The 24,465-nt window shown below is 33.0% G+C and overlaps 1 protein-coding gene across 3 annotated transcripts in view; it reads right to left on the bottom strand.

The window, feature by feature from the left end:
• LOC135836482 (band 4.1-like protein 4) overlaps positions 1-24,465 on the bottom strand; it is a 148,107-nt gene that overhangs the window by 886 nt on the left and 122,756 nt on the right. Inside the window, exons 7-21 of one of the 3 annotated variants that reach the window (XM_065351351.1) lie at positions 18,068-18,188; positions 13,582-13,669; positions 12,908-12,996; positions 12,758-12,821; positions 12,531-12,673; positions 12,298-12,419; positions 8,727-8,817; positions 8,276-8,544; positions 8,097-8,196; positions 7,804-7,986; positions 7,499-7,714; positions 4,446-4,613; positions 2,745-2,894; positions 2,525-2,644; positions 32-704 (exon numbers count right to left, since the gene is read on the bottom strand). In XM_065351351.1, the coding sequence (XP_065207423.1) occupies positions 32-704; positions 2,525-2,644; positions 2,745-2,894; positions 4,446-4,613; positions 7,499-7,714; positions 7,804-7,986; positions 8,097-8,196; positions 8,276-8,544; positions 8,727-8,817; positions 12,298-12,419; positions 12,531-12,673; positions 12,758-12,821; positions 12,908-12,996; positions 13,582-13,669; positions 18,068-18,188 (2,597 nt within the window). Of the gene's footprint in view, positions 1-27; positions 705-2,524; positions 2,645-2,744; positions 2,895-4,445; positions 4,614-7,498; positions 7,715-7,803; positions 7,987-8,096; positions 8,197-8,275; positions 8,545-8,726; positions 8,818-12,297; positions 12,420-12,530; positions 12,674-12,757; positions 12,822-12,907; positions 12,997-13,581; positions 13,670-18,067; positions 18,189-24,465 lie in introns of all 3 variants that reach the window. The other 2 variants (XM_065351352.1, XM_065351353.1) reach the window with 2 other exon arrangements.

Below are 24,465 nucleotides of genomic sequence, written 5' to 3'. Positions count from 1 at the left end.
AAAAATAACCGAAAAAATTCAAAATACCTACAATTCGATGCATCTGAGGCGGCGGAGCGAATAGCAAAGGTCCTCGGTCGGAATTTCTGAAATTTACAGGAGGCTGAGGCTGCATCTGAGGTTGCCAACTCTGCGTTGGAATCATATTAGTTACTACGGCGTTATTAGTCGCACCATTGTTCCACTGCTGCTGTTGTTGTTGTTGCAAATACTCTTCTCCATTCCAACTAGAATTATTGCTCCAATTATGACCAACAGAGTTGCTGGCAGATTGACCTTTTTCATTGATGACTTTCGGTTGCCAACCTAATTGACGTTCGTTTGGCCAAGCTACTTTACCATTCGGGGTATTTGTGTAACTGCGCAAAACACCGGTTTCCGCCGGAGTATGGTGTTTTTTCATTTTCTCATTTTCGAGGTATTTGACGGATACGCTCTGCTGAGAGACCGGAGTCGAGGTGCTGACTTGAGGGACTTGAGGCGATGCTTTGGGACTGTTTCTGAACACGTTGCCGTTTATTGAACGATGCTCCAGGATGTTTTGATTGGTGTTGTTGTAATCTGAACTGAAAATTGGGGCTCGTCTGCTGCTATCTAGTGTGCTGTATAGACTGTTTACCGAAGGTGATTGGATTTGCTCGGCTAGAGGTGACCAGGGCAGGCCTACGGTTCCACGGATTTCTCCACTGGGCCAGCCTTTTTGACTGTAAAATCGTAAAAAATGGATTCGTTAGAAAATAGGTATTAAAAGCTGATCAATTATGTTGAGAAATTCCAATTCAAGTACAAAAATTATCGGTGTCCAAATTTGGTGAATTTTCAATTTTTTTACCAATTTTTCTGCCAATTTTGAGCTATAGGTACCTAATACGTAATTTTTTTCAATTTTAGATCTAGAAAAAAATGTACAATAAGATTTATTCTCTTTGAAAAAAAAAATACTCAATTTATTTTCTTGATCATTTTTTATAATGCGATTCTTTTTTCAAAATTGGCGATCCCTTCTGAAACTTTCTAGCTGAGTAAACACCAAACAGTTGTAGAGTAAAATTTTTACTCACTATTCCCACTACCTGTTCAAAAATTTATTTTTGTAGTTTTACACAGTTTCAAAAAGTGCTAATTTTCCCCTTAAATTTCAATAATAGGCAACACTTTTGTCAGAAATAAATAGGTTTATATAGGTATCTAAATCTGATTTGAAGTGTATTAATTTATCGACTAATCATCACTCCGTTCATCAAAAAAAGAAATTTTTGTCAATTAAAAAAACAAAAAATTGACATTGAAAAAAAAATCAAAATAACGATACTAATTATCATACAAAATTGATAATTTATCAAAAATGCCCCAAAAAAATTCAAACGTTCTTTTGAAGAAATACTTTCAAAGGAAGCAAATCAAGAATACTTCATTTGCTGAAAAATTGAAGTAATTATTCAGCATAGAAAAAAAATAACTAATAAAAACTTGGAATAAAAAAAAAATTGAATTAAAAAATACGAAAAAATTGAATATGTGTCCAATGGACAAAACACCATCGCAGAAATTTGAAAAATTTGAATAGGAAATTTTAAAGATCAAACAAACAAAAAAAACAAACAAAAATTTTAAAAAACTGAAAAAAGTATTTCTCAAAAAACTGTAGACATTAAATGTAACATTGTACAAAATGAACGTATTTTTTCAAATTTTCGACTTGAGCTTGAATATTAAGTATACTTATGAATTTGAAAAGGCTGAGCCCCTAATTCAAACACTGAAGTAGAAGAAAAATATTCGAACCGAGAAAAAAAATCAAAAGAGTCGATCCAAAAAAAAATACAAACATTTTCAAGTCAAATTTCAGATGCTCACAAATAATTTTATTTTTTGATCCTTCCACCAAAAAAAAATCAAAATTTGATCAAATTGAGCTAGTTAGCTGAAATCTGGTTTATGCCTTATTTTCAACCCATCCGATTTCTTGATGGTATTTTCAAGCCTTTCCGGAGCCTTCAGCGAATTTGAAAGTTTTCCAGTTCTTGAAAAATTGTTATTAAAATAGGCCCAAATTAAATTCAGAACTTTAAAACTCAGATGTATTGTTGGGATCCTTTCAACCAACTCAGGAAAAATTGCTAAATTTAATTTTGACCTTTTTAAGGTCATTTTTTAAAAACTAGAAAATCCATAAATCCACTAGAAGCTTTAGATTAAGGCGGTTCAAAAAAATGGTATAAATTTGATCAAATTCCAATTTTCTGTCTCATGGAAAATGAGCCTAACCTGAATTATCAAACATTTGCTGAAAATTGAAAAATGAAATTCAAGATTTAAAATTTGGTGTAGCTAGTGATGCATTTTTGAAAGCTTTTTAATTTTTTTTTGTCGCCAGTTACAATACCTTTTTTGTCAGGTAGGTTAGGTACCTATTCATTTTATTCCCATTTGACCCAATTCAAAAACACGTCGATCATTTAAAAAAAAGAAGAAAAAAAACAAGTTTGAAAAAATGAAAAATAAAAATACAAGAGAAACTTACTTAGAACGCGAAGTATTCAATGAGAGATCAGAATGAGAGTTACTATAAGGTCTACGTGAATGAGGCTGAGGTGGTAACCCAATGACCATCGCATCTGGGAAATTCGATCCGTTCGATATCCTTTAATTAAACATGAAAAAAAAACACCACGATATGAATAAGACCATCACATTTTTTAAAAATATATACTACATTCAGTTATTTATTTTTGCAGATTTACCAAGAACTATTGCCATTGGGAATATCTTTACTGTGATTCGAAGCAGGTAGATAATGCGGATGTCCTAATAATGTAGAAGGATTGCCGTATAAAGCGGAACAAGACGGTTTTTGATTTATATTGTTGTTTCTCATCATATGACTAGATACTCTGTAAAATAAATAAAAGCAAATTGTTGTATTAAAATTAAGTATTTATCGAGTTACATATCTGCTTATATTTTTATAGATGTACACATTTTGTTTTTGCATTCATATGTGTGTATTTTTGAAATATTTTTGTAATTTATAATAAACAAAGAAAAAAAAGAAAAACTTGGAAGAAACGAATGTGCTCAAAACAACGCCAAATCAACAAGTTCCAGACTTCAACCAGAATTTCATGAGACAATAAAGATAATATTTAAATTAAATTTCAACAAATCAATACATTTCAATAAAAGTTGAAAATTAAAATTAAAATTAAAAAGAGAAACAAGTAAGTATTCTATGATGAAATGGTTTTGAAAAATCATTTGAAATACCTAATGATTAAAATCTGGTTACAGAGGCAAAAAAATAAAGAAAAATATTAGTTTTCTTTTCTTGTTGAACAGTACACATTTTTTTGGAATCTTCAGGAGAAAAAAAAATACTTTTTTGTCAAAGGATAAATCAAAATTCCAATAAGAGGCCCCTACCCCTTTTCTCCCAAACAAACAGCCGTTCAAATACTTGAACAAATTACTTATAACTCAAACTGTTGAAACCAGTTCAACAAAAATGCAACCGTAGGATAAAAACTTAATCATAATTTTACGACCATAAAAAAAATGCAAATGACTTTTCAAAACCAGTTTTGACAAAAGGCGAGAAATGGAATAATTGAGATATTTTCAAGAACATGGTCATAAAAAGTGCAAATATTTTTCGCGACCTGTTTCGACAATTTTATGTACACAAAAATGTTATAATTCATCAGAACCAGCCAAGAACAAAAATTTAGTAATCAATTGCACGATGAAAAATTTCCAAAACGCCAGAAATACTCATGTATATAGCAGAATTTCTTCGCACAATTTACAAACCATACCGTGATATATACGTAGAAGTGACTCTTGAGATTTTACAGTTGCACACACATTCGTACATTTGAAAAAATTCCTTATCAAAAGAAATCCAGAAATCAATAAACGTTTTTCAAATTACACCATAAGACGTATAAAAACTGAAGAAAATTCCAACATCGAAGTATCCAAACAGCGAGAAACTTCTCCCATAAAGAAACCAACAACAACAATAATAATAATTTCGCAACCCGGTATTAAATTCAGCCCATCCAGACTAAAAAATATAACCGTCGTTTAAAAAATGAAAAAGCACTTGTCGCTAGTTGCGCGGAAAAGAGTCACTTCGTATAATAATTTTCAGGTAAAATATATGTACGACGAGAAAAACATCCATAAATATGTTGGCCTGCTCCTTCTCGTCCTGCTCGCCGTCGCCGAACGCCGAATAAACGCCCAACTTACACTATATGTACTATACTATGCTTCGTATCGCATCGCATAACACCATAAAACACAAAACTACACAGCTACATTTATTTACACACGTTTGACACACATAAATTCGCTAAACTACACGCGGAGAAGACGATTAAATCGAAAATTCGCAACTATTTATTCGAGAGCTATCAGTTGTACTATGTGTTTGCGTATACCTTGTTAAATGCGACGAAATTTGTTTATTGCTGTCTCCAGCAGCTGTACACGCTGTCGTATTGGTGCTGGTGGTTTTGCTACCAAGATCTGAGAGTATTGGACTTTCGCTGTAAGGTGGCGGTGGACTGTCTTCGTTGCAGCCTGACAACGTTTCTTTGATCACATCGCTGAAAAGTTGAATAATTCGGTGTAAGAATAACGAGTTTTCTAGTTAATATTTTAAAATAATCAAATTACAATTTTTTTTAAACGCAAGTGCCCAAAAGTTTTGGTTTTTTTAAAAACTGTTGACTGGAAAAATATTTTCCACTGAAATGAATCAATTTTGAATCAGTTTGACATTTTTAAAGATTTTATTAAAAATTGAAAAATGAACTTAGAAGCTGAAATTTTGGGTTTTGACTTTTTTTAATACAAAACATTTTCATACATCTGAGAATTTTCCAAATCCAAGGTGAACGGTTAAAAACTGTATGTGATACAAGAAAATAAAAGTCCAACAAACTTTGATTTTTTTTCAAAAAAAAAAACGCTTTTGATTGAAATGAAGCTTACAAAAAAAATGTTCAAAAATTTACCAAAAAGATTTAAAATAAAATATGATGAAAATTTTACATTTTTTTAAAACATTTCCATTTTGAAAAATACACAAATAGACCTATTTCCTAAATATGTAGATGTATGTAGAAAAATTGTCAAAATTTTCCTTAAGACGAAAAATTTGAAATATGGCAAAGAAAGTTTCAACCCAAATTGAAAATTTTCTTCGTTTTCTAAACTTTTTTTTTATTTGGGGGGGGGGGGGTGGAGATATTTTCCACGTAGATCTTCCTCTTACTCCGACCCTTGACCTTTTATCATCACTTCAAAAATTTATCACAATTTTTTAAAACTCCGCAATTAAATTTTTTTATTTTTATCAAAAAATTATCATTTAAATTGAGCAAGTTCTGCAGAATTTTGCATTTTTTTTTTAGCCAATTTTCATTTTAAACACGAGGTTTGTTTTTTTCAGATTATTCTAAAAATCAAAGATATTATTTTTACATTCGGAGATGATCGAGTTTTTGCCCAAAAGTTCAGATTGACTGCTTCAATTCTTTCAAGTACATAGGTATCAGCAAAATTCATGAAAATGTTTTTACCATTCATGATCCAAGTTCCAGATGTTTAAAATTTCACAGGGTCGTATAAAAACGTGCTTTTTAAAAAAAAACAACAAAACAACCCTTTATTTGTTTTATGAGTAAAACAGTTTTTTCCTTGTTCAAAACTATGTGTTTAAAACGTGTTTTACACGCGTTTAAAATATGTTTTAAACACGAATTCATTTGTTTTGGATTCACCAGTCATCAACAGGCTCAAGAAATATTGAAAAATTGAAATTAAAACACAAAATTTATCTCTAAAAATACAGTTTATTCAATTCCATTTCTTTTTCAACAAGGAACTGAAAAAAACTGTTTTAATTGGTTCTTATTTTTTGTTCAAAACACCGTTTTATATTTTTAATTTGTTTTAAACGTGTTTTAAACACGTACAAACCTGAAATTTCAGTGCTTTTTCTCACTTTTTGAAAACAAATTTTCAATCGAATTTTTTCACAGTTTTTCACCTTTCTTTGTTTTGGAAAAAATACCTTTCTATCTAACATTTTTTTTTGTTGGGAGGGAGGTAAAGGAAGAGAGTTCTGTTTTTTGAAAAACGTTTCCGACAAACAACTTGGGTGCAGGTGTGAGTTATAAATGAGGAGAGGAGGGAGGAGCTTGATTTTTTTAATAATACCAAAATTTAAGGAAATATTTTTTATGAGAAATTAGAGTTCCTGTGTTTTAGATTAACCAAAATTCAAGTAACGGGTGTATGTTGATAAATGCCAACAATATTTCTCTTTCTGAATCCCCCTCCCCCTCCCTTCTAAAAAACCCTGGTTATCCGATTTAGCCGAATTCTGCACTTCGTTAAGTTTACTTATAATTATTTTTTAAAATTTTGAACTTAGTTAATAAAAAACTTCAAAAAATCAAAATGACTTGATAATTTTAACTAAGAAAAAAAAATAACATGCAATTTGGGAAAAATTATAGTCCGAGTACAGCAAAACCTAAATTTTTCAAAAAATTTGCAGTGAAAGGTAAAAAAACGATCAAAAAGACTAGAATTGATTTGAAGAAACAAAATTGTTTTAGAAATTCCGTCCTTTAAATTTGTTTAAGTTTTGGTCTTTTGGTTGTTAAGAAACTCTCAGTACGGTAAATTTCAATTTTTTTCAATTAAGTATAGGTAACTATTCCGAGAGAAATTCGAAAAATCGTTAAAATTTTCATTGTGATTAAACAACATAAAATTACTCCTCTTTTAAAAATTTTTGTTTCATTATTTTTCAACAAATATTCGAGCATTTCTTTCGGATTTTAAATAAGCTCACTAAATTTGTTTTGAAACCAGATTTATGATCTTGAAAGATGAATTTCGGATTTCGAAAAAAAATAAACTATGGAGAGGGGTGGGAAGGGTTCAATTTCTAAAGTAGATAGATTTTGGCATAGGTATGATGAACCGATTTTTATGAGGGGATGAGCGCAAGACTTGAATTTTTACAACAAATTTTCTTAAAATTTCAGAATTTTTTAAAAAATTGTGATGATTATAATTTTACCAAACTGAGGTTGAACAATTTTTGAGCACAGCAGAAAACAGAACGGTAATCGATTAAATTAGAGTGAGACATGTATTTGCAAGATAAAAAAACAGGTTCGAAGAGAAAATGTTTTGGTTTTTAAATTTTTGATTTCCGTCACTAACGCGGCGTTGAAAGTTTTCAATTTCTTCTTAAATAATTCTGATTTTTTTAAAAATCACGTTATCGAATTGTTTATTTTTTTCAATACCTATTTACCGCATTTGAACAAGATTGATTTTTCTGCATTTTCAACTGAATCATTTTCTCAATTTTCCATCAATTTCTCAACTTTTTCGTCAATAGAGGTGTTTTAGAGATAAATCCAACAGCTGACGAAAAATTCGACATTTTCAAGCCATATTGACTTACTTCTTAGCTCTTCGTATCGATTGCACTTTTGGTTTACCAGATGACGATAATCGCACACGGACGGCTTTCGCAGCATTTGTTTTAACCACAGTGTATGGTATCTCACGTAACTGGTCTTCGGACATACCCTCGGTGTCCACCAATTGAAATTCTAAATGTTGCTTTAATTCTTCTGGTAGATGAGATTTGCCAGTTTCGGGAGATCGAGAACGAGATCTGAAAAATATCATTAGGTAGGTATTTTCAAAAATTCAAAAAATAATTTCGATAGAATTGAATTCTTTTGAGTCTCAATTCACGCTTACCTATGTTTTCTGTGTTTTCTTCTATGATGATGACAAGAAGAATGTTCACTTTCTGTCTCTATACCACTATTGATATATCCTGATCTTGGTCGGACTACGGTGGCTTCGTGAATTCCACTATTTCCTTCAGCCTGTCTTCTTTGCACTTCTTTCCATTGACCCTCGGAGTCTATTAATTTATACCTGAAAAAATATACGTAAAAATAATCACAAAAGATGATCAATGTGCCCCTTCGTACGATATCTAGGTAGATGAACTCGGCTAATTTTTGAAATAACTCTATAATACATACCTTGTGTGATTTCCATGATGACTACTATGATGTTCTTGTTCGCTACCTGATGATCTTCTACTTCTGTGTCGATGCCTTCTGTGACTATGTCCATGTTGACCTGAACGAAAACCCAAATGATTAAATCGATCTTCCTTTCGATGAAAGTTTTTAGGGATCAAAAAGCATCGTCAACTTACTCGAACATCTGGACAGATCGCTTTCGTTATCCGATCCTCGTTTATTATTCTTATGTTTATGCCTTCTACAAGGTCTCGAATCAGTGCTACTTTGACTTTCCATGCTGCTGGATCGGCGAGCATGAGTTAATCGTACTTGAGGTCCAGCTGAACGAACACTTCGAGGCGAATGACTAGAATACGAATTCCTCGGAGGTCCAGTTGTACCCCAAACGCTCCACGGCGCGCTTCTCGTACTTCTCGGCGAATCGCTCCTTTGAATGTAGAACCTAACACAACGAAACAAAAAAAATCCCATCGTTTTATAACTATCTACGTATACCTGCCTCGATCGTAGCTTTTTATTTAACCGTTTAATTTATATCGCAGTTGAACATATATACCTACAGAGCTAACTCTGTGTGTACATCGATAACATTAGAAAGATAGGTAAAAGATGTAACACACTTACGAATTCGTTGTCGAAGATGCTACGTAAACGCTTTTCGGTTCTTCCACGTTAACGTTTTCCTTAACGGATACTTTGTCTTCGATTTTTGGCGCTAAAACGATATAAAAACGAGTATTACACGTCGACTTTCAATTTCGCGTTACATTGAACGTTCAAATTACACGAAAGCAACGAAGAAAGAGAAACAAAAAAAAATCAAATTAAACGGATAAATTTTCTCGACCCAGGCGCCCTTTTTATGCTCGCAATCGACCTTAGAGCTGCGAAATTTTATACTTTTTGCGAGAAATTGTACGAATCAGCCGGACATTTCGGGTGCTTGGAAAAAATTACCGACGTACTGTAGGTATAGGCCATTTTGCAGCTATAGAGAAAATTTCACGAAAATTCACTCGTTTCCAAAGGAAACTTTACCGACATAGATTAGAGAGTTGAAATTTAGAAGGAAATTAGATCGTAAAAATTAATTTCCTGAAAACAAAAAAAAAGGACTAAATTGATAATTTTATTTTTATTACGGGCCGGATTTTGTTTTTTCTTTGATATTCGTGTCGAAACAAAATAGGGTTAAAAGCGACAGACCGACTAGTTGAAAAAAAAGCGGAGAGAGATCAGAGTTGAAAAAGGCATGAGGAGTATCGGAAAGCAAGTAAGTTTGGAATTTATTTCAGTGTTTTGGAGGCTCACTTATTTGCAACAGTATACAAATAAGTAGCCATTTTGTGAGTAAATTGAAGTACTTGATTGAAACAAGGGTAATTTACGTAAGTATGTTCCATCAACACACAACACACTTATTCAATAGGACAGAAAAGAGACTATTTCTGATTTACCCCCGCCCTCCCCTCAAATTTTTCCTACTGAAACGTAGTTTTTTGTTGAAAATTTTCTGATCTTCATCAACTAAGGCTCGATCATTTTAATTAAGTACCTATTTACAAAACGCGATCATTTTATCCCTTTTCGACATTTTTTTAGAAAATAGGCAGAGGCGATCAACACCAAACAAGTTTTTTATTTTTTGAAACATCTACCTACTTGATATTTACGAAAAGAAAAATTAAATAGGTCACAAATGTTTCTGCCTAATTGAAGAAAAAAAAGTAACCAATATTTTTGAAAAAAGATATAAAATGAAGGCTTAAAATATTTTGGGTCAGTTTTTCAGGGTTTCAATTATCTTTTTCAGCAAATTTTCTTACCAAAAATTAGATTTTGTGACTTTTTAAAAATATTTTTCGAGAGACAAAAAAGCATCCTAGAAATGTACATGTTTCAATAAATGTTGCGCGTCATTTGAAACAAAAAAATATTTTACGATTCTCAGGATACCTAACTATTTTAGCATTTATCACGACTTTTCTAATGTTTTCATAAAAATGCATAGGACCAGGCCTTTATTGGTATTTCCTTCTCTGGGGGGGAGGGGAAGGACGCTAAATTGAAGCTGCAAGTCCCTAATTTTCATACCCCTCCCCCCTGCAACTGTGTTTTGAGAAAAATATCACGGTTTTTTGCTCTTCAAGTAATTCCATAATTCAAAATTTTCAATGTTTTTGTATTTAGATTATTTTGGCCGAAAAAAATTCAAAATTAGAAAAAAAATGGCCAAAATTTGTTTTAAATTTTTTTAGTTTTTAGGCATTTTTTTGATATTTTAGAACTTTTCTTCAGTCCATCCGCGCCCCCTCCCCCCCAAAAAAGCACTGCATAGGATTATTTGCAGCAAAAAAAAAAAAATGCTGAATAATCGAAAAATTGAAAGTCTTGCAGCAGGAATGCAACGATCACCGATTTGATCACGATCTTCGCAAAACATCGATGTATTTAAATTATGCGCAATCATTTGAAAAAATAACACGTAGGAGGGAGGGGACGGAAAGGGGCAAAATACATATACATAACAAATTCATAAAATTCCAACATGTGTAAAGGAGCAGCCTCGACTCAGGAAATGACGGGCTACGTAATTAACGATGAAATTGACTGTTTTGAAACCCATTGGCTTCAAATTTGTTTTTTTTTTCAAGATTTCATGGATTTTTTTGAATAAATTTGGCTCCCAAAAATACCATTTTTTTCCCACCTATGTAGGTACTATGGTACCTACACGTCGAAAATTGAGCTGCAAAACACAGTGACAGTGAAATAATCATCTACACAAAAGATTTCCAAAATTGCAGCTTTCTACGTATTTTTTGAGATTTTAAGAAATTTCTTTTAAAATTTTGTGCTCTGAAAAAAATTGTAAGGGAGATATCCTTACATGGGAATTTTTTTTAGTCAGAGAAAGCTTAATTGAAAGAACACGTAAAAGTAAATCACCAGCCCTTTCAGGTGCAAAAGAACATTTTTTTTTACCTCGAATTTGGTCCAGAAATTGTCTATAAAATCAAAACTTTACTAAATTGACCTGGAAAGCTTACATTTTGTACGTACTCTACGGGGTAATGGGGGTCGGAAGAGGCGTAATTCGCCCTCTGACAAATTTCAATCGTTAATTCGACAATACCTTGGCAATTTTAAACACCAAAAATAATTCATTTTTCAAGTCTTAAATTACGTTTTCCTTCCGAAAAATTGTAACCTTTCAAGAGCTTTTGCCTACCAAATGACCCTTCTAAAATCCAGAAATTCATCTCCCTAATTTTTTTTTTTTTTTTTTCAAAAACACCAACCTTACTGACCAAATCTAAAATCCTCACTTGAGGTACGTGTGTAATAATCCTGTAATTACCCCCCCCCCCAAAAAAACAATTATCGCATAAAGAATCATGTTTTTTTTGGTTGTCAAATTATCAATTTTCCAAAACTTTTTCCCTCACTACACTCAAGCTAATTTGAAATTTACTCTAATTTTCAAAAATTTCTACAAAAATGTGAAAAAATAACTCAAGAAATTCCATTTTCCTATTGATTTGGTATCAATAGGAGAACCAAAACTATAATTTTTGAACATTCGAAATTATTTGGAGTTTTTTTGTAAGTATTTATACTTAGCGTTTTTGTTTCCGCCCCCCCCCCCAATAAAAAATTGTTCGGACCGTCTCTGCTATTTTCAACTACCTACCTAAATCGACTGGAAACGGTTTCGAACCGTTTTGAGCACTTCTGAGGCCTCCAACAGATTTTTCAAAGTTGAAATTTCCACAAAATTTTACCCAATGAAGTTGGTAAGCTAAAAATTCACTTCCAGTGCCTACATCACAATTTCAACAAGATGAGTCGAGTCCTTCAAGAAATCAAAAAAACGTTATAAATACCTACTTTTAAATTTAAAAAAAAAATTTAAACAATTTCTGTTCAATAGATTTTCCTAAAATACCTAAGTTAATTTTTGCAGAAGGTCGCGGTCGCCTTCTCAAATGTTTCCAAAAATGTCAATATCAATATGATAATAAATTTTAGGTCGACTTATTTCCCTGCCCCTTCCATTAAAAGATACACAAGCAATCTCTTTTGTTCCATCAGCTATACTTTATACTTAGTCTTGATAGTTGAAACACCCCTTATAACACCTGTCAATACCACCCCTTCATTCTTTGATAATTACCACTAATCAACAACTTACTTTCTGCGGCTCCTTCGACGATTCGTCTTTGGTATCTTCGACTAGGAGTTCTGATAAACGAAGGCGGATTACGCATTCCCATCTGAGAACTGCGACCGGATAATTTATCCATTCTGCTACTACTGTATCGCAAATCCCAACAACAACAACAGCAACAGTATAAGCATACAAATACATCGAATGAAACGGATACCTTGGGTGGTAATTAGACTAGATTAAAATTCAAAACTAACCTGAATCTGGTATTTACAACGTCGGGGGCGTTTGTCGAAACGTGAACTAATTGAAAAAACGAATGGTGTTCTTTACAACATTTGTACAAGTGTTTACAAGCTGCTCGAGATGGCGTTTCAAATCCATAGGTATTTTCTTCGTTCTATAATAAAATAAAAATAATGAGCTCGAAAAAGGGCACGTAGGTAAAAAAAAACTCATCGAGGGCAATCAACGCTCAACTTACGTTTTTATCGCTTACTCTGAGCATGAAATATTTGCCTTTGAAATAAATCTTCTTTATTCTAGACCTGTGTGCAACATCAGGATGGTATACACATTCAATTAATATTTAAATCGAGGAAAAGCTAACACCGCGCAACAAAACCACACTTACCAATAGTAATTGGCAACTTTGACCTTATTCCTCAGTACAATAACGCCAATTGGAGTCAAACCCAAAAAATACTCGACGTTGTCTTCGCCCTGTAAAATGAACAAGACGATGATAGTACGATACTTAGCTTTTACACGTTTTAGAAAACCATTTCCCTTTTACAGCATACAGATAGCTACTCTTCTCAAAACTCCACTCCCTTATTCTCGCACTCTTCCGCTCTAATAAATTAAAAGCAAATCCGAATCAAAATCTAATTAACATCGGTGAGTGGTAACTTTGTAAATATTTACCGAACGATACTTACGCGCGGCTACGAATGGAAACCAAATAAATTACCACTATTGTTAGACGATTTATCAGAATTAATGGCGTGAAATAAGTCAACTCTCTTGACGCTATAACGTCATCCTTCCTTAAAAAGTTAATGGGCTTCTATAAAATTCCATTCGTTTATTTTTCATACACGCGTTTTTCACTATATACCTAGCTCATTCTTTTTTTCTTTTTTATTCTTTTATTTCATCTCTAAAAGCTTCTCAGTATGTAGGTACTTATTCGGTGAAAGAAAGCGACCAAAAATAAAACACATAAGCCTATATCTATAACTATTTCTCTATTGTAATTAATTCCAACGATAAAGGTAGGTAGTCTGCCGTCCTACGGATACTTACAATAACAGGATGTAAATCCACGCCGTACATTTCCAGCCATTTTACCTTATCTAAGTAGTTTAATTCGGCTACAGCTGGAAGCTGACCCCTGCGAACGATACACGGTGAAATTTATTATTGTTGATGCAACGTAAAACCATACTTACGCGGTCACCCGGAAGCATAACTAAGAAATTGCTAGCATTCGCACCGAGTAAAATTTCTAACAACGCAACACCGCAAAAGGCAAAATTACGTGTAAGATAAGCGAGCTTTGAAGCGAAAAAAATGGCGTTATTTTTATTTGCGGAGTATTTCAAAGGTTTAATTTGGTTTATTATTGTATAAATTCCAGGTGGTATGGGATTTAGGTGCATAAAGTTGGTACTTGATAAGGATTTGAAGAGATTTTATGAGCTTTGAGCGTCTTCACGAGGCAATCATTATGCTCGATTTTGGTTATTAAAATATTTGTACGGGTATTATTTGAAATTAATTCAATTTTTCCAACATCTCGAAAGCATTTTATTTTTATTTAGGTATATTAAGTGTTTTTTCTCCGAGTACATTTCGTCAAAAAATTAAGAAGTTGAGAAAAAAAATTGGGCTTTCGCTTTATGTTTGACGTTATAGGGTGGGAAAAATTCGAGAAAATAGAGGGAAGTGTTGTAAAAACAAGAAAGAAGCTCTAAATTATTGAATCCAAACATCACCTGCAGCACATTAGGTAGCTCAAAAACCCGGAAAACACCACCAATCGATTTAGGGGGTTCAGCATTCCTACCTCGATCTGATTTAATTAGGTAAATTTCGATTTTCTTTCAACTTAAAATAGGTCGAAGGATTTTCAAAAATTCGCCAAAATGACAAAAAATTGTCCTAGAGGTGTAAGTTTAAACGTGAACTCAATAAACGTGAAATTTCTAGTTTTTGTTCTGTTTTATGGAATAAGCCCGCCCTCTCCCTCCCCTTCAAATGTCAATGATGAGAATTTTAATTTTTTTGATGTATAGGAAAAAATACATTTTTTTGATATTTTTTTCAATAAAATTCAGATTTTGCAACTTGAAAAAAATTAATTGATCGTTTCTTAAAAATTGATTTTCAAATTTTTTAAAAAAATTCTTGTTGACTTTCCATTTTTTTTTTTTTGATTTTTCAAGAAGTGAACAGATGTCAGATTTTCTAGTTTTATCGATGTTTTGAGAAATGATATCTTCATTTTTTTTTGGTTTTGTTCAAAACGTATCATTTTTTCAAATGAATTTTTGATTTTTATGACATTTTTACCTACTCAATTTTTATTATTACGAAGGGCTTATTTATAGCTTTTTTTACACTTCAACATCAGATTATTTCATGTCTTTTCATTATTTATGAGTTTTTATTCGGCTTTTCAGACTTTTTTGATTATATATATTTTTTCATTTTTACAATTTTTAGAATTGTTCACAACCAGTGTTTGCGACAGACACTGTTTAAAACCAGTATTTGTGACAGACACTGTTTAACTGTTTCAAACACTGGTTTTAAACAGTGTCTGTCTCAAACACCAGTTTTATTGTAACAAGGTCTGTCAAAAACACCGGTTTGAAACTGTGTCTGTCACAAACACTGGTTTTAAACAGTGTCTGTCAAAAATACTGGTTTTAAACGGTGTCCGTCACAAACACTGGTTTTAAACAGTGTCTGTCACAAACACTGGTTTTAAACAGTGTCTGTCACAAATACTGGTTTTAAACAGTGTCTGTCAAAAACACCAGTTTGTAACAAGGCCTGTCAAAAACACCAGTTTGTAACAAGGTCTGTCAAAAACACTGGTTTTAAACAGTGTCTGTCACAAATACTGGTTTTAAACGGTGTCCGTCACAAACACTGGTTTTAAAACAGTGTCTGTTTCAAACACTGGTTTTAAACAGTGTATGTCACAAACACCAGTTTAAAACAGTGTCTGTCACAAACACCAGTTTAAAACAGGGTCTGTCACAAACACCAGTTGGAAACAGTACGTAATCAAATTATTTATGAATACACGTACCTAGTACCTTGTGGTGCCCGGGTCTTTTATGGTAATTGTGGTGCCCACCTACATAGAGGATCACATATACATATATGTATGATAAAGGTGTTTTGGTGCAGTTTGGATTTTTCATCATAGTTAGTCATAGTGGTGCCCGATATATAAACTTTTAGTACTTGTGGTGCCTGCCTCAAAAATTTTTTTTTCACCTTAGAGTGCATTTCACTCAATTCTGCATCGTTTTATATAGAAAGACCTTGTGGTGCCCGATTTGGGCGCCACAAGCCCAAAACCGGGTACCACAATGACTACGTATACTTAAAACGGACACCACAAGTACTAAGTTTAAATCTATGAGTTTATATTCGGATTTTCAGACTTTTTTGATATATATTTTTTTTTTCATTTTTACAATTTTTAGAATTGTTATAACCAGTGTTTGTGACAGACGCTATTTAAAACCAGTATTTGTGACAGATACTGTTTAACTGTTTCAAACACTGATTTTAAACAGTGTTTGTCTCAAACACTGGTTTCAAACAGCGTTTGTCACAAACACGGGTTTTAAACAATTGAAGAGCTCTATTCCAAAGTGGGTTGTCATTTTAAAAAATGCACGTTTTATGGAGCTTTCTACTTCAACAGTGAGTTAAGTCATCGATTTTTCAAAGTGATTTTTTCAACAAGCAATTGTTCTATGTCCAAAGAAAGGAAATGCGCACCGACCTTTCGAAACACAACAAATTTTAGCAACAAAAATTTTAAACGCATTTTTTGGTGAAAAAAATGACTTAACCCACTTATGGAATAGAGCTCTTCAATTCTAAAAATTGTAAAAATGAAAAAAAAATATCAAAAATGTCTGAAAAGCCGAATACAAACTCATAAATAATTTGATTACATACTGTTTCCAACTGGTGTTTGTGACAGACACTGTTTAAAACCAGAGTTTGACACAGACACTGTTTAAAACCAGTGTTTGTGACAGACACTGTTTAAAACCAGTGTTTGTGACAGACACTGTTTCAAACCGGTGTTTTTGACAGACTTTGTTACAAACTGGTGTTTTTGACAGACACTGTATAAAACCAGTGTTTGTGACAGACTCTGTTTAAAACCAGTGTTTGTGACAGACTCTGTTTAAAACCAGTGTTTGTGACAGACACTGTTTAAAACCAGTGTTTGAAACAGACACTGTTTAAAACCAGTGTTTGTGACGGACACCGTTTAAAACCAGTATTTGTGACAGATACTGTTTAAAACCAGTGTTTGTGACATACACAGTTTCAACCCGGTGTTTTTGACAGACCTTGTTACAAACCAGTATTTTTGACAGACACTGTTTAAAACCAGTGTTTGTGACAGACACTGTTTAAAACTAGTAGCTGGTTGAACTTGGAGCAAATCTGTTAACGGATGAGTTTCAAAAAAATAAAAAGAAGATTGAAATTTGATAATTTCAAAATCGAACCTTCAAGGCAAAAGCTCAACTTTTCACAATGAGTACAGAAGTTGAAAAGTATCGTTTGAAAATTTGAAAAAATTATAGCAAACCCCATTTACATTCAAGGTTTACAATTTAATTATCAAAACCTCTGATCTTGGGGTACACATCCTTCAATTTTTGAAATAATAAGTGTGACTCAGTTTGAATATCCGCTCATTTTTTCGACTAGGTATACCTCTCGAGTTCTCCGGTGCTAAGTTCGAATATCGTATTCATTTTTTGCATTCGGCCCCTCTCCTGCCACTCCACTCTTAACAAACAATTAGCAACGATTATTCGATGATTTGGCAAGACAAAGACACAGTTTTTAAATAATATAATTCCAGCACCGAGCTCGTTCAACGCAGCGTCTAAATTACATTTGCCTCCAGCTACGCGTAGAAATTACGCACCACGACAGCAGCGTAGTGGTTTTCACACTTCAAAGCTTGAACTTGGTACACTATGCACATAACTTTCACCTTTAATTAGAAATTTCCAAAGTTTCGCCAACTTTAAAATTTAGAACGAAAGTTCACACGCGGTTTTCAACAGAAAAGAATTTGGACCCGAGTCATTATACGAGTATTATTTGGCGAGGTCACACAAAGGGATGAATATATCCAAATTACACGTACGACGTAAGTTTAATCTTCATCTTCCATTCTTTGCCACATACGCCAAAGATCTCAAATAAACGATAAAATTTCACGCGATAAAATACCTATATAGGATGCCTTTTAGATTATGAAAACAAAACTTCGTATAAGTAACCCTACAACCCCTCCCGGCCTCTCCAGCTAAAAACCGCATGCGTATAAAAATATGTACTTAAAGCATAAAATCATGCACCCTAGATAAGCATAATAATTTTCTACTCATCTAAATAACAACGCCGAAAAATTGACATTTTCAGCAAAAAATTTCGTCCAACACAAAACGAAATTTGTGCATAGACAAGACAGTATAGGTAGTTAAAACTGAATGAAATCTTCACTTACTGCAAATCTTTATGTAGCTCGGCGATTTTATTCTCCAATTCGACCGTTTGATTGGATATAAATCTGAATTCGGAAACATAACCGGGCGAATGTCTTCTGGGATCGTAATCACCTAATTCGGCTGTAAAACGAAAAATAAATTTACAATTTCGCCATTAACCAGAGTAGCTGACATGTACATAAAACTTTGTAGCGCTTTTACAGGCGCATTTGAATTTTGCGGTTGAAATTCGCATTTCGGCCTGAGCTTTGAAAAGAAACCCGCTACTGCGATAAATAAATCAGTACAAAAGTCGTCGACTACGAATAACTTTCTCTTATGCATTTATAATTTTGACTCGGGATACATTTTTTTCAGATTTGTTATTAATAATACATACAACTGCTCGTAGATTAAGAAAAGGGGGGTGGAGGTTCTGGTACCAAAACAGTGCTGTAGCTATACCGGGTACATTTAAGTTGGAAATGAACCAATAGCACCATCATTTCACCACAGAAGGTCCCGACACGCATTAGGAGGGGGAGGGGGAGGTTCGAGGGTAATGACTGATGAGTCTCAATATTTTCTGACGTTCCAATCAGTTTAGAAAACATTGAATGAATTTTCAAAATCATTCTTTAAAAATTTCATAAGTTGAAAGTTGGAATTTTTTGCGATAACTGAAAGTCAAATGTAAGCTCAAAATCAAGTTTTTTTTTGAGAAAGCTCGAAGTTGGATTCTTGTTAAAATCAAATCCGAATTTTTTCAACAGATCGAAGTTAAAATCTCAAAGTTAAATCTTCATAAAAGTAGGTAAAAATTTCAAAGTTAGAATTCTTGTGAAAGCTTAAAGTTGAGTTCTTGTGTTGAAAACTGAAAGTGTAAAGTTGGGCTCTTTGCGAAGGCTCAAAATTCAACTTCTTGAGAAAGCTCAAAATTGATTCTTATGCAACAGCTCGATAATGAACTTTTCACGAAAGTTCAGAATCAAACCGTTGCAAAAATTCAAAGTCGGACTTTTTGCAAAAGCTCGGAAATTCAACTTTTTGAGAGGGCTCAAAATCAACGTCAAACCTTGAGTAAAATTTTCAAATTACACTCTTCGGAAAAGCTCAAAGGTAAACTTTTTGTGACAGTTCAAAATTAAAACTTTTTTCAAAAGCTCAAAATTGAATCTTCATAAAAGTAGGTATAAATTTCATTTTTTTTGCAAAATTTCAAAGTTAAACTTTTTTCTTTGCGAAGGCTCAAAATTCAACTTTTTGGGAAAGCTCAAAGTTGATTTTTTGGGGAAAAATTTAAAATTGACTCTAGGTATTGCAAAAGCTCAAAAATGAACTTTTCGTGAAAGTTCAAAATCAAACTGTCACAAAAGCTCAAAGTCGGACGTTTTGCGAAAGCTCATGAAACTAACCTCATGAGAAAGCTCAAAATCAAAGTCAAACCTAAAATAAATTTTCAAATCACATTTTTCGGAAAAGCTCAAGAACAACTTTTTTTGACAGTTCAAAATTGAAACTTTTTTCAAAAGCTCAAAGTTGAATTTCGATGAAATCTCAAAGTCGAATGTAAGCTCAAAAGTATTTTTCAAGCAAAAGCTACAAGTTGAACTTTTTGAGAAAACTTCCAGCCAACATTTTTGTGAAAGCTCAAAAATCAAAATTTTCACAAAAGCTGAAAGTCGAATGTTATGTTGAAGCTGAAAGTTGACTTTTTTAAAATGAAAGCTCAGTTAAATTTCGCCAATTTCAATACAAATTTCTTCATAGTCAATAAGTCTAAATATTTTTATATTCATGGTATTGGTAGCTTAAAAGGCGTATGGCCTCCCCCCCCCCATTACAGCCAAAATTCGGAAGAAAAAATAAAAATCATGTGACATATCGTTTGTTTGGTTTTCGATGGTGCTTATTTCGAATTTCTACCCACTTTTTCCATACAAGTCCCTCGAACTCCTCACCACCATCGTGATGTACTACATACCTCTCGAGTTCAATAAGCACCCAAATTTCAAAAATATTGAAAAATTGTTCGAATTTCCACTTCTTTTTTTGAATAAAAGCTCATCAGAAGAAGAGGAATAAAAAAGTGACGTCTTGATTGAAGCAAATTCGTAAAACAAGTGGAATAACGAACTTCATCGACTATAAAATCCATATTGTGCTTTTTTTTTTTTTGAAATAAGTCTAAAATAAAAATCTTACAACTTTTAAAACACGAGAATAGTAATGAGTGAAATACGCAAAATTGGAATCGAATATTGCAGCTGCTTATTTTCCTCCTAACATGCGGCTTACACTCGACTCGCATTTAGCTCGGCGAGAACGACGAAAATGATTCATTTTTAAATTTTAATAGGAAAAATGAAAAGGTCGTTGGCAGTTCGCACCTGAATTCTCCATTTAGATTATTTATAACGGTTTAAGGCGGTACCTAATACTTATGGAAAAAAGCAAGCTACGTTCAAACTCCGTATATACTATGATCCTTTGGCACCGGAACAAGCCAAAAGTTTGAACATTAAGGTGTCGGTGGCGAGTACTCTATATATTAAAAACACAACGTATTACTTATTTCGTAGCGAGCGCCCAACACATCCTTATGAGACTGTTTTGCGTGGGCTTTCTAATGTAGGTAAAATACCTATCTAGAGAGAATGACATTATCTAACATAAGTTAAAGTATAGTGGAGTGGTATACAAAAATGAAAAGGACGAGAGAGACGAGGAGGAATTAAAATAAAGTACCGATCTATGTAGAGAGTAGATGGTTTAATTTCAAAAATTTTTAGATTTATTCATCAGATACTTGTTAGAAAAAAAGTTCATTATGTTATCTATCAGTAAATTGGAAGACAAAACTTGAGAAACTGTTGAAAAACAAACACTATTCCAAAAAATTTTTTTGATTAAGATATCCAGAAATGAATACCGTATCATTTCCTCGTATAGTCATTTCGTCCTCAAGGTTAAATCACTTTCTTCCACCAATTCACTCTCGAGTTCAAGTTTCGGCGCGATAAATTAATTAATAGAGCGGCGATCAGATCGTAATCCTAATTTCGCCGCTTTTACTACACAATTAAATAGTAAATAAAATTAATCTTTTTCAATTAAAATAATTAAATAGAAAAAAATTAATTTGTAAAATCTTAATTACACAACCAATAGCCGATGGCAGATTGGAAATTACTTTTTGTTAATTAAGATAAACTGATAATCGTTTGTATGGTCGGAATATTCATTCCATATAGGAAATTAAGCCCTATACTATAACGCCATGAGTTGAGTATTCGTACACGTATACTGGTAATTCCTCCACCTCCTATACACGTAATCGCATCCTGCGGGCGAAAATAATATTTCGAATGTATTATTTAATTTTATATTTAATATAGGTATATAGGTGTATGTGTATCATAGGGCCAATCGACGTAGGTACCTTGTCTGTCAAAGTATATAAATCAAGCGTATACGTGTAATTATAAAATTGCCATCTATGTATAGAGCGAGTATAGTATCTGCTATCTCGATCTCTCATCCGCACCAGACACACTCATTCATTTGGCAGAAACTGAAAGGCAGAGACCACGCTGAGATTAAGATTTTCAATTGCCACCGCGCTGCTTTTATCTACAAATAAGTATAGATGTTGACACACTACGAACCAATTACCTCGTACTACCAGCTCTGGGATGAAAGCGCATCGTATAGTGTACTATAATTTGTAAAACAATACAAACTAGGACGTCGATACACTATAAAAATGTATAGGTACCGAACAACAACGGGCGGTCCTCGTATATAATTTTTTCCCTGGCTCGGAGTCGTTCTACACATAAAATGTAGGTACGCTCGCTCACTCTCTGGTATTATCCGAGCCATACTTTATTTCATTAATGGCAAATCCGTGTAGAAATTTTTTGTCAAATAGCCGCATCCGATAGATATACGGGATACGTTGCGAACTCGCAAAAATCGCGAGTACTCTAATGGCTAATGAATACAACTCGTTCGGTGTTTTATTTTTCCACGTATTATACAGGGTGTCCGATAAAAGTGAAAGTCGAGTCGTGATATTCAAAGAGGCGCTGATTCAAATTTAGTTTTAGTCGACACCGCTCGACACCCCCCCCCCCCTCCACATACAACCTTCTTCTGGAAAATATTTGTGATAATATTACACAATGCTTAGGTAAAGACTTTTATGACAAGTTCCTAACTTTAAAGGCGTGAAGAATACATTTTTCTTAGAAAGTTGATCAAAGGAATTCAATTTTTGAAAATTTTGGGGTTGTGTATCGTAAAGATCTTGGAGGCTTGAATCGAAAAATTAGGTTGGGATGATTCGGAATTGGCAGATTTTGTAAAAATCCAAGAAATCGTGGAACCTGAATTTTTCAATATTTGAAGCATAAGTAGGTACCTATCTATTTAGGGTCTTGGTATCTCGTTTGAAAAAAGGAAGTTGAAATTCGGAATCAACACTTCTAAAAACCCAACACGCCAATTTTTCAATCTTTTTTGAAATTTGAGGGCATATTGAAGAGTTTAAGGGCCTTACATTTCAAAAGTGAGAAGGAGTTCGAAATCAACACATTCAAACACCTAACAAACAATATTATGTATGTCGCGTGATTATCATTTTTTCTTCCAAAATTTGGCAAAAATGGGGAGGATGAGGGAGAGGAGTCAAACGCTTTTTAGGATACAAAAAAACAACATCGAAACACATTTAGATCTATTGAATATGAATAAATCTGTACTAGAATAAATTGACGAAGTTGAACTGAGCTTTCACAAAAAAAATTAAATTTTGAACCATTGATTTTAACAAACTCTAATATAAAAAGTTCAACATCAAGCTTTTGAAAAAGTTTTGATTTTGAGCTGTCACAAAAAGTTTACCATACGTTTTTCAAAAAGTGTAACTTTGGAGATTTTTCATAAGGTTTGACATTGACTTTGAACTTTTAAAAAAAGTTGGATTTCAAGCATTCACAAAAAGTTTGACTTTGAACTTTTGCAAAAGGTTTGATTTGAAACGCTTAAAAAAGTTCAACTTTGAGCTTCTGCAAAAGAGCCATTTTTGAGCTATCACCAACAAAATCAACCGTAAGCTTATATGTATTCAATTCAAGTTTTCGAAAAATTTCAACTTTAAGCTCTTGAAAGAGGTTTTGATTAATAAAACTTTCACAAAAATCTGGTTCACTTTTGCAAATCAGTTTGACTACATAAGATTTTTCAAAAAGATTGACATTGACTTCGAGTTTTTGTGGAAAGTTCAACAAAGAGCTTTTTTAAAAAATTTCAATTCAAAGATTCGTAAAAAGAGTTCAAATTTCAAACATGCACAAAAAGTTCAAATTTCAATTTTCTACACAAAAATACAATCTTATTGAGCTTTCACAAAATATTCAGCTTTGAGATTTTTCAAAAATTGAATTTTGATCGTTGCATAAAAAGTTCAATTTCGAGTTTCAGCTTTCACAAAAAGTTCAGTCTTGAGCTTTCGCAAAAAATTTGATTTTGTGAGCTATTTCACAAAGTTTGTGCTTAAGCTTTCATAAAACATTCAACTCTGATCTTTTGCGAAAATTCGGCTCCGATTTTCCCAAATATTCAACTTTCAGTTTTCACAAAAAATTTGACCCCAACTTGAATTAGACTTTGAACTTTCACACAAAGTTTGTGCTTGAGCTTTCACAAAAGTTCAACATTGTGCGTTCACAAAAGTTCAACTTTGAGCTTTCATAAAATATTCGGCTTTGAACTTTTGCGAAAATTCATTTTTGGTTTTTGCAAAAATTTTACTTTAGCTTTCACAAAAGTTCAACTTTGAGCTTTCACAAAAGTCCAACTTTGAGCTTCTTCAAAAAGTTCAATTTAGAGCTTTTGTAAAAAGTTCAACTTGAAACTTCCAAAATTTTTATACAGAATTATTTGAGAAATTCGTCCAATGTTCTCTAAGCTGATTGGATCTTCACAAATTATCGAGACTTCTCACCCGCAAACCTCTTCTCCTCCTACATTTCTTACCCTAAATTTTGGTTGAAGGGGGGGAGGGAGGGGTCCTAGATCAAACCATATTTTCAGATCTATTGAATGATGAGAAATCTACAAGCTAAACATTCGAGATTTTCAAGCTGTAGCTCGAGAAATTCGCATGCATTTTAAAACTGAGCTTTTGCAACAAAGTTAAACTCCGAGATTTTTCAAAAGATTTGAAATGAACTTTGAGCTTTTTTAAAATGTTGGATTTTGAACTATCGCGCAAATTCGAGCTTTTTCAAAAGAAGCAAGTTAGAGTTTTCGCCAAGAAATCAACTTTTTACCTATATGTATACATTCGAATGTAGGCTTTTAAGCTTTCACAAAAAGTTCACCTTTGCACTTAAGCACAAAGTTAGATAGA

The sequence above is a fragment of the Planococcus citri genome, chromosome 2 (genome assembly GCF_950023065.1).
Source record: "Planococcus citri chromosome 2, ihPlaCitr1.1, whole genome shotgun sequence".
Lineage (NCBI taxonomy): Eukaryota > Metazoa > Arthropoda > Insecta > Hemiptera > Pseudococcidae > Planococcus > Planococcus citri.
The sequence above is the reverse complement of the archived record's forward strand: the minus strand, read 5'-3'. Positions and strand labels throughout refer to the sequence as shown.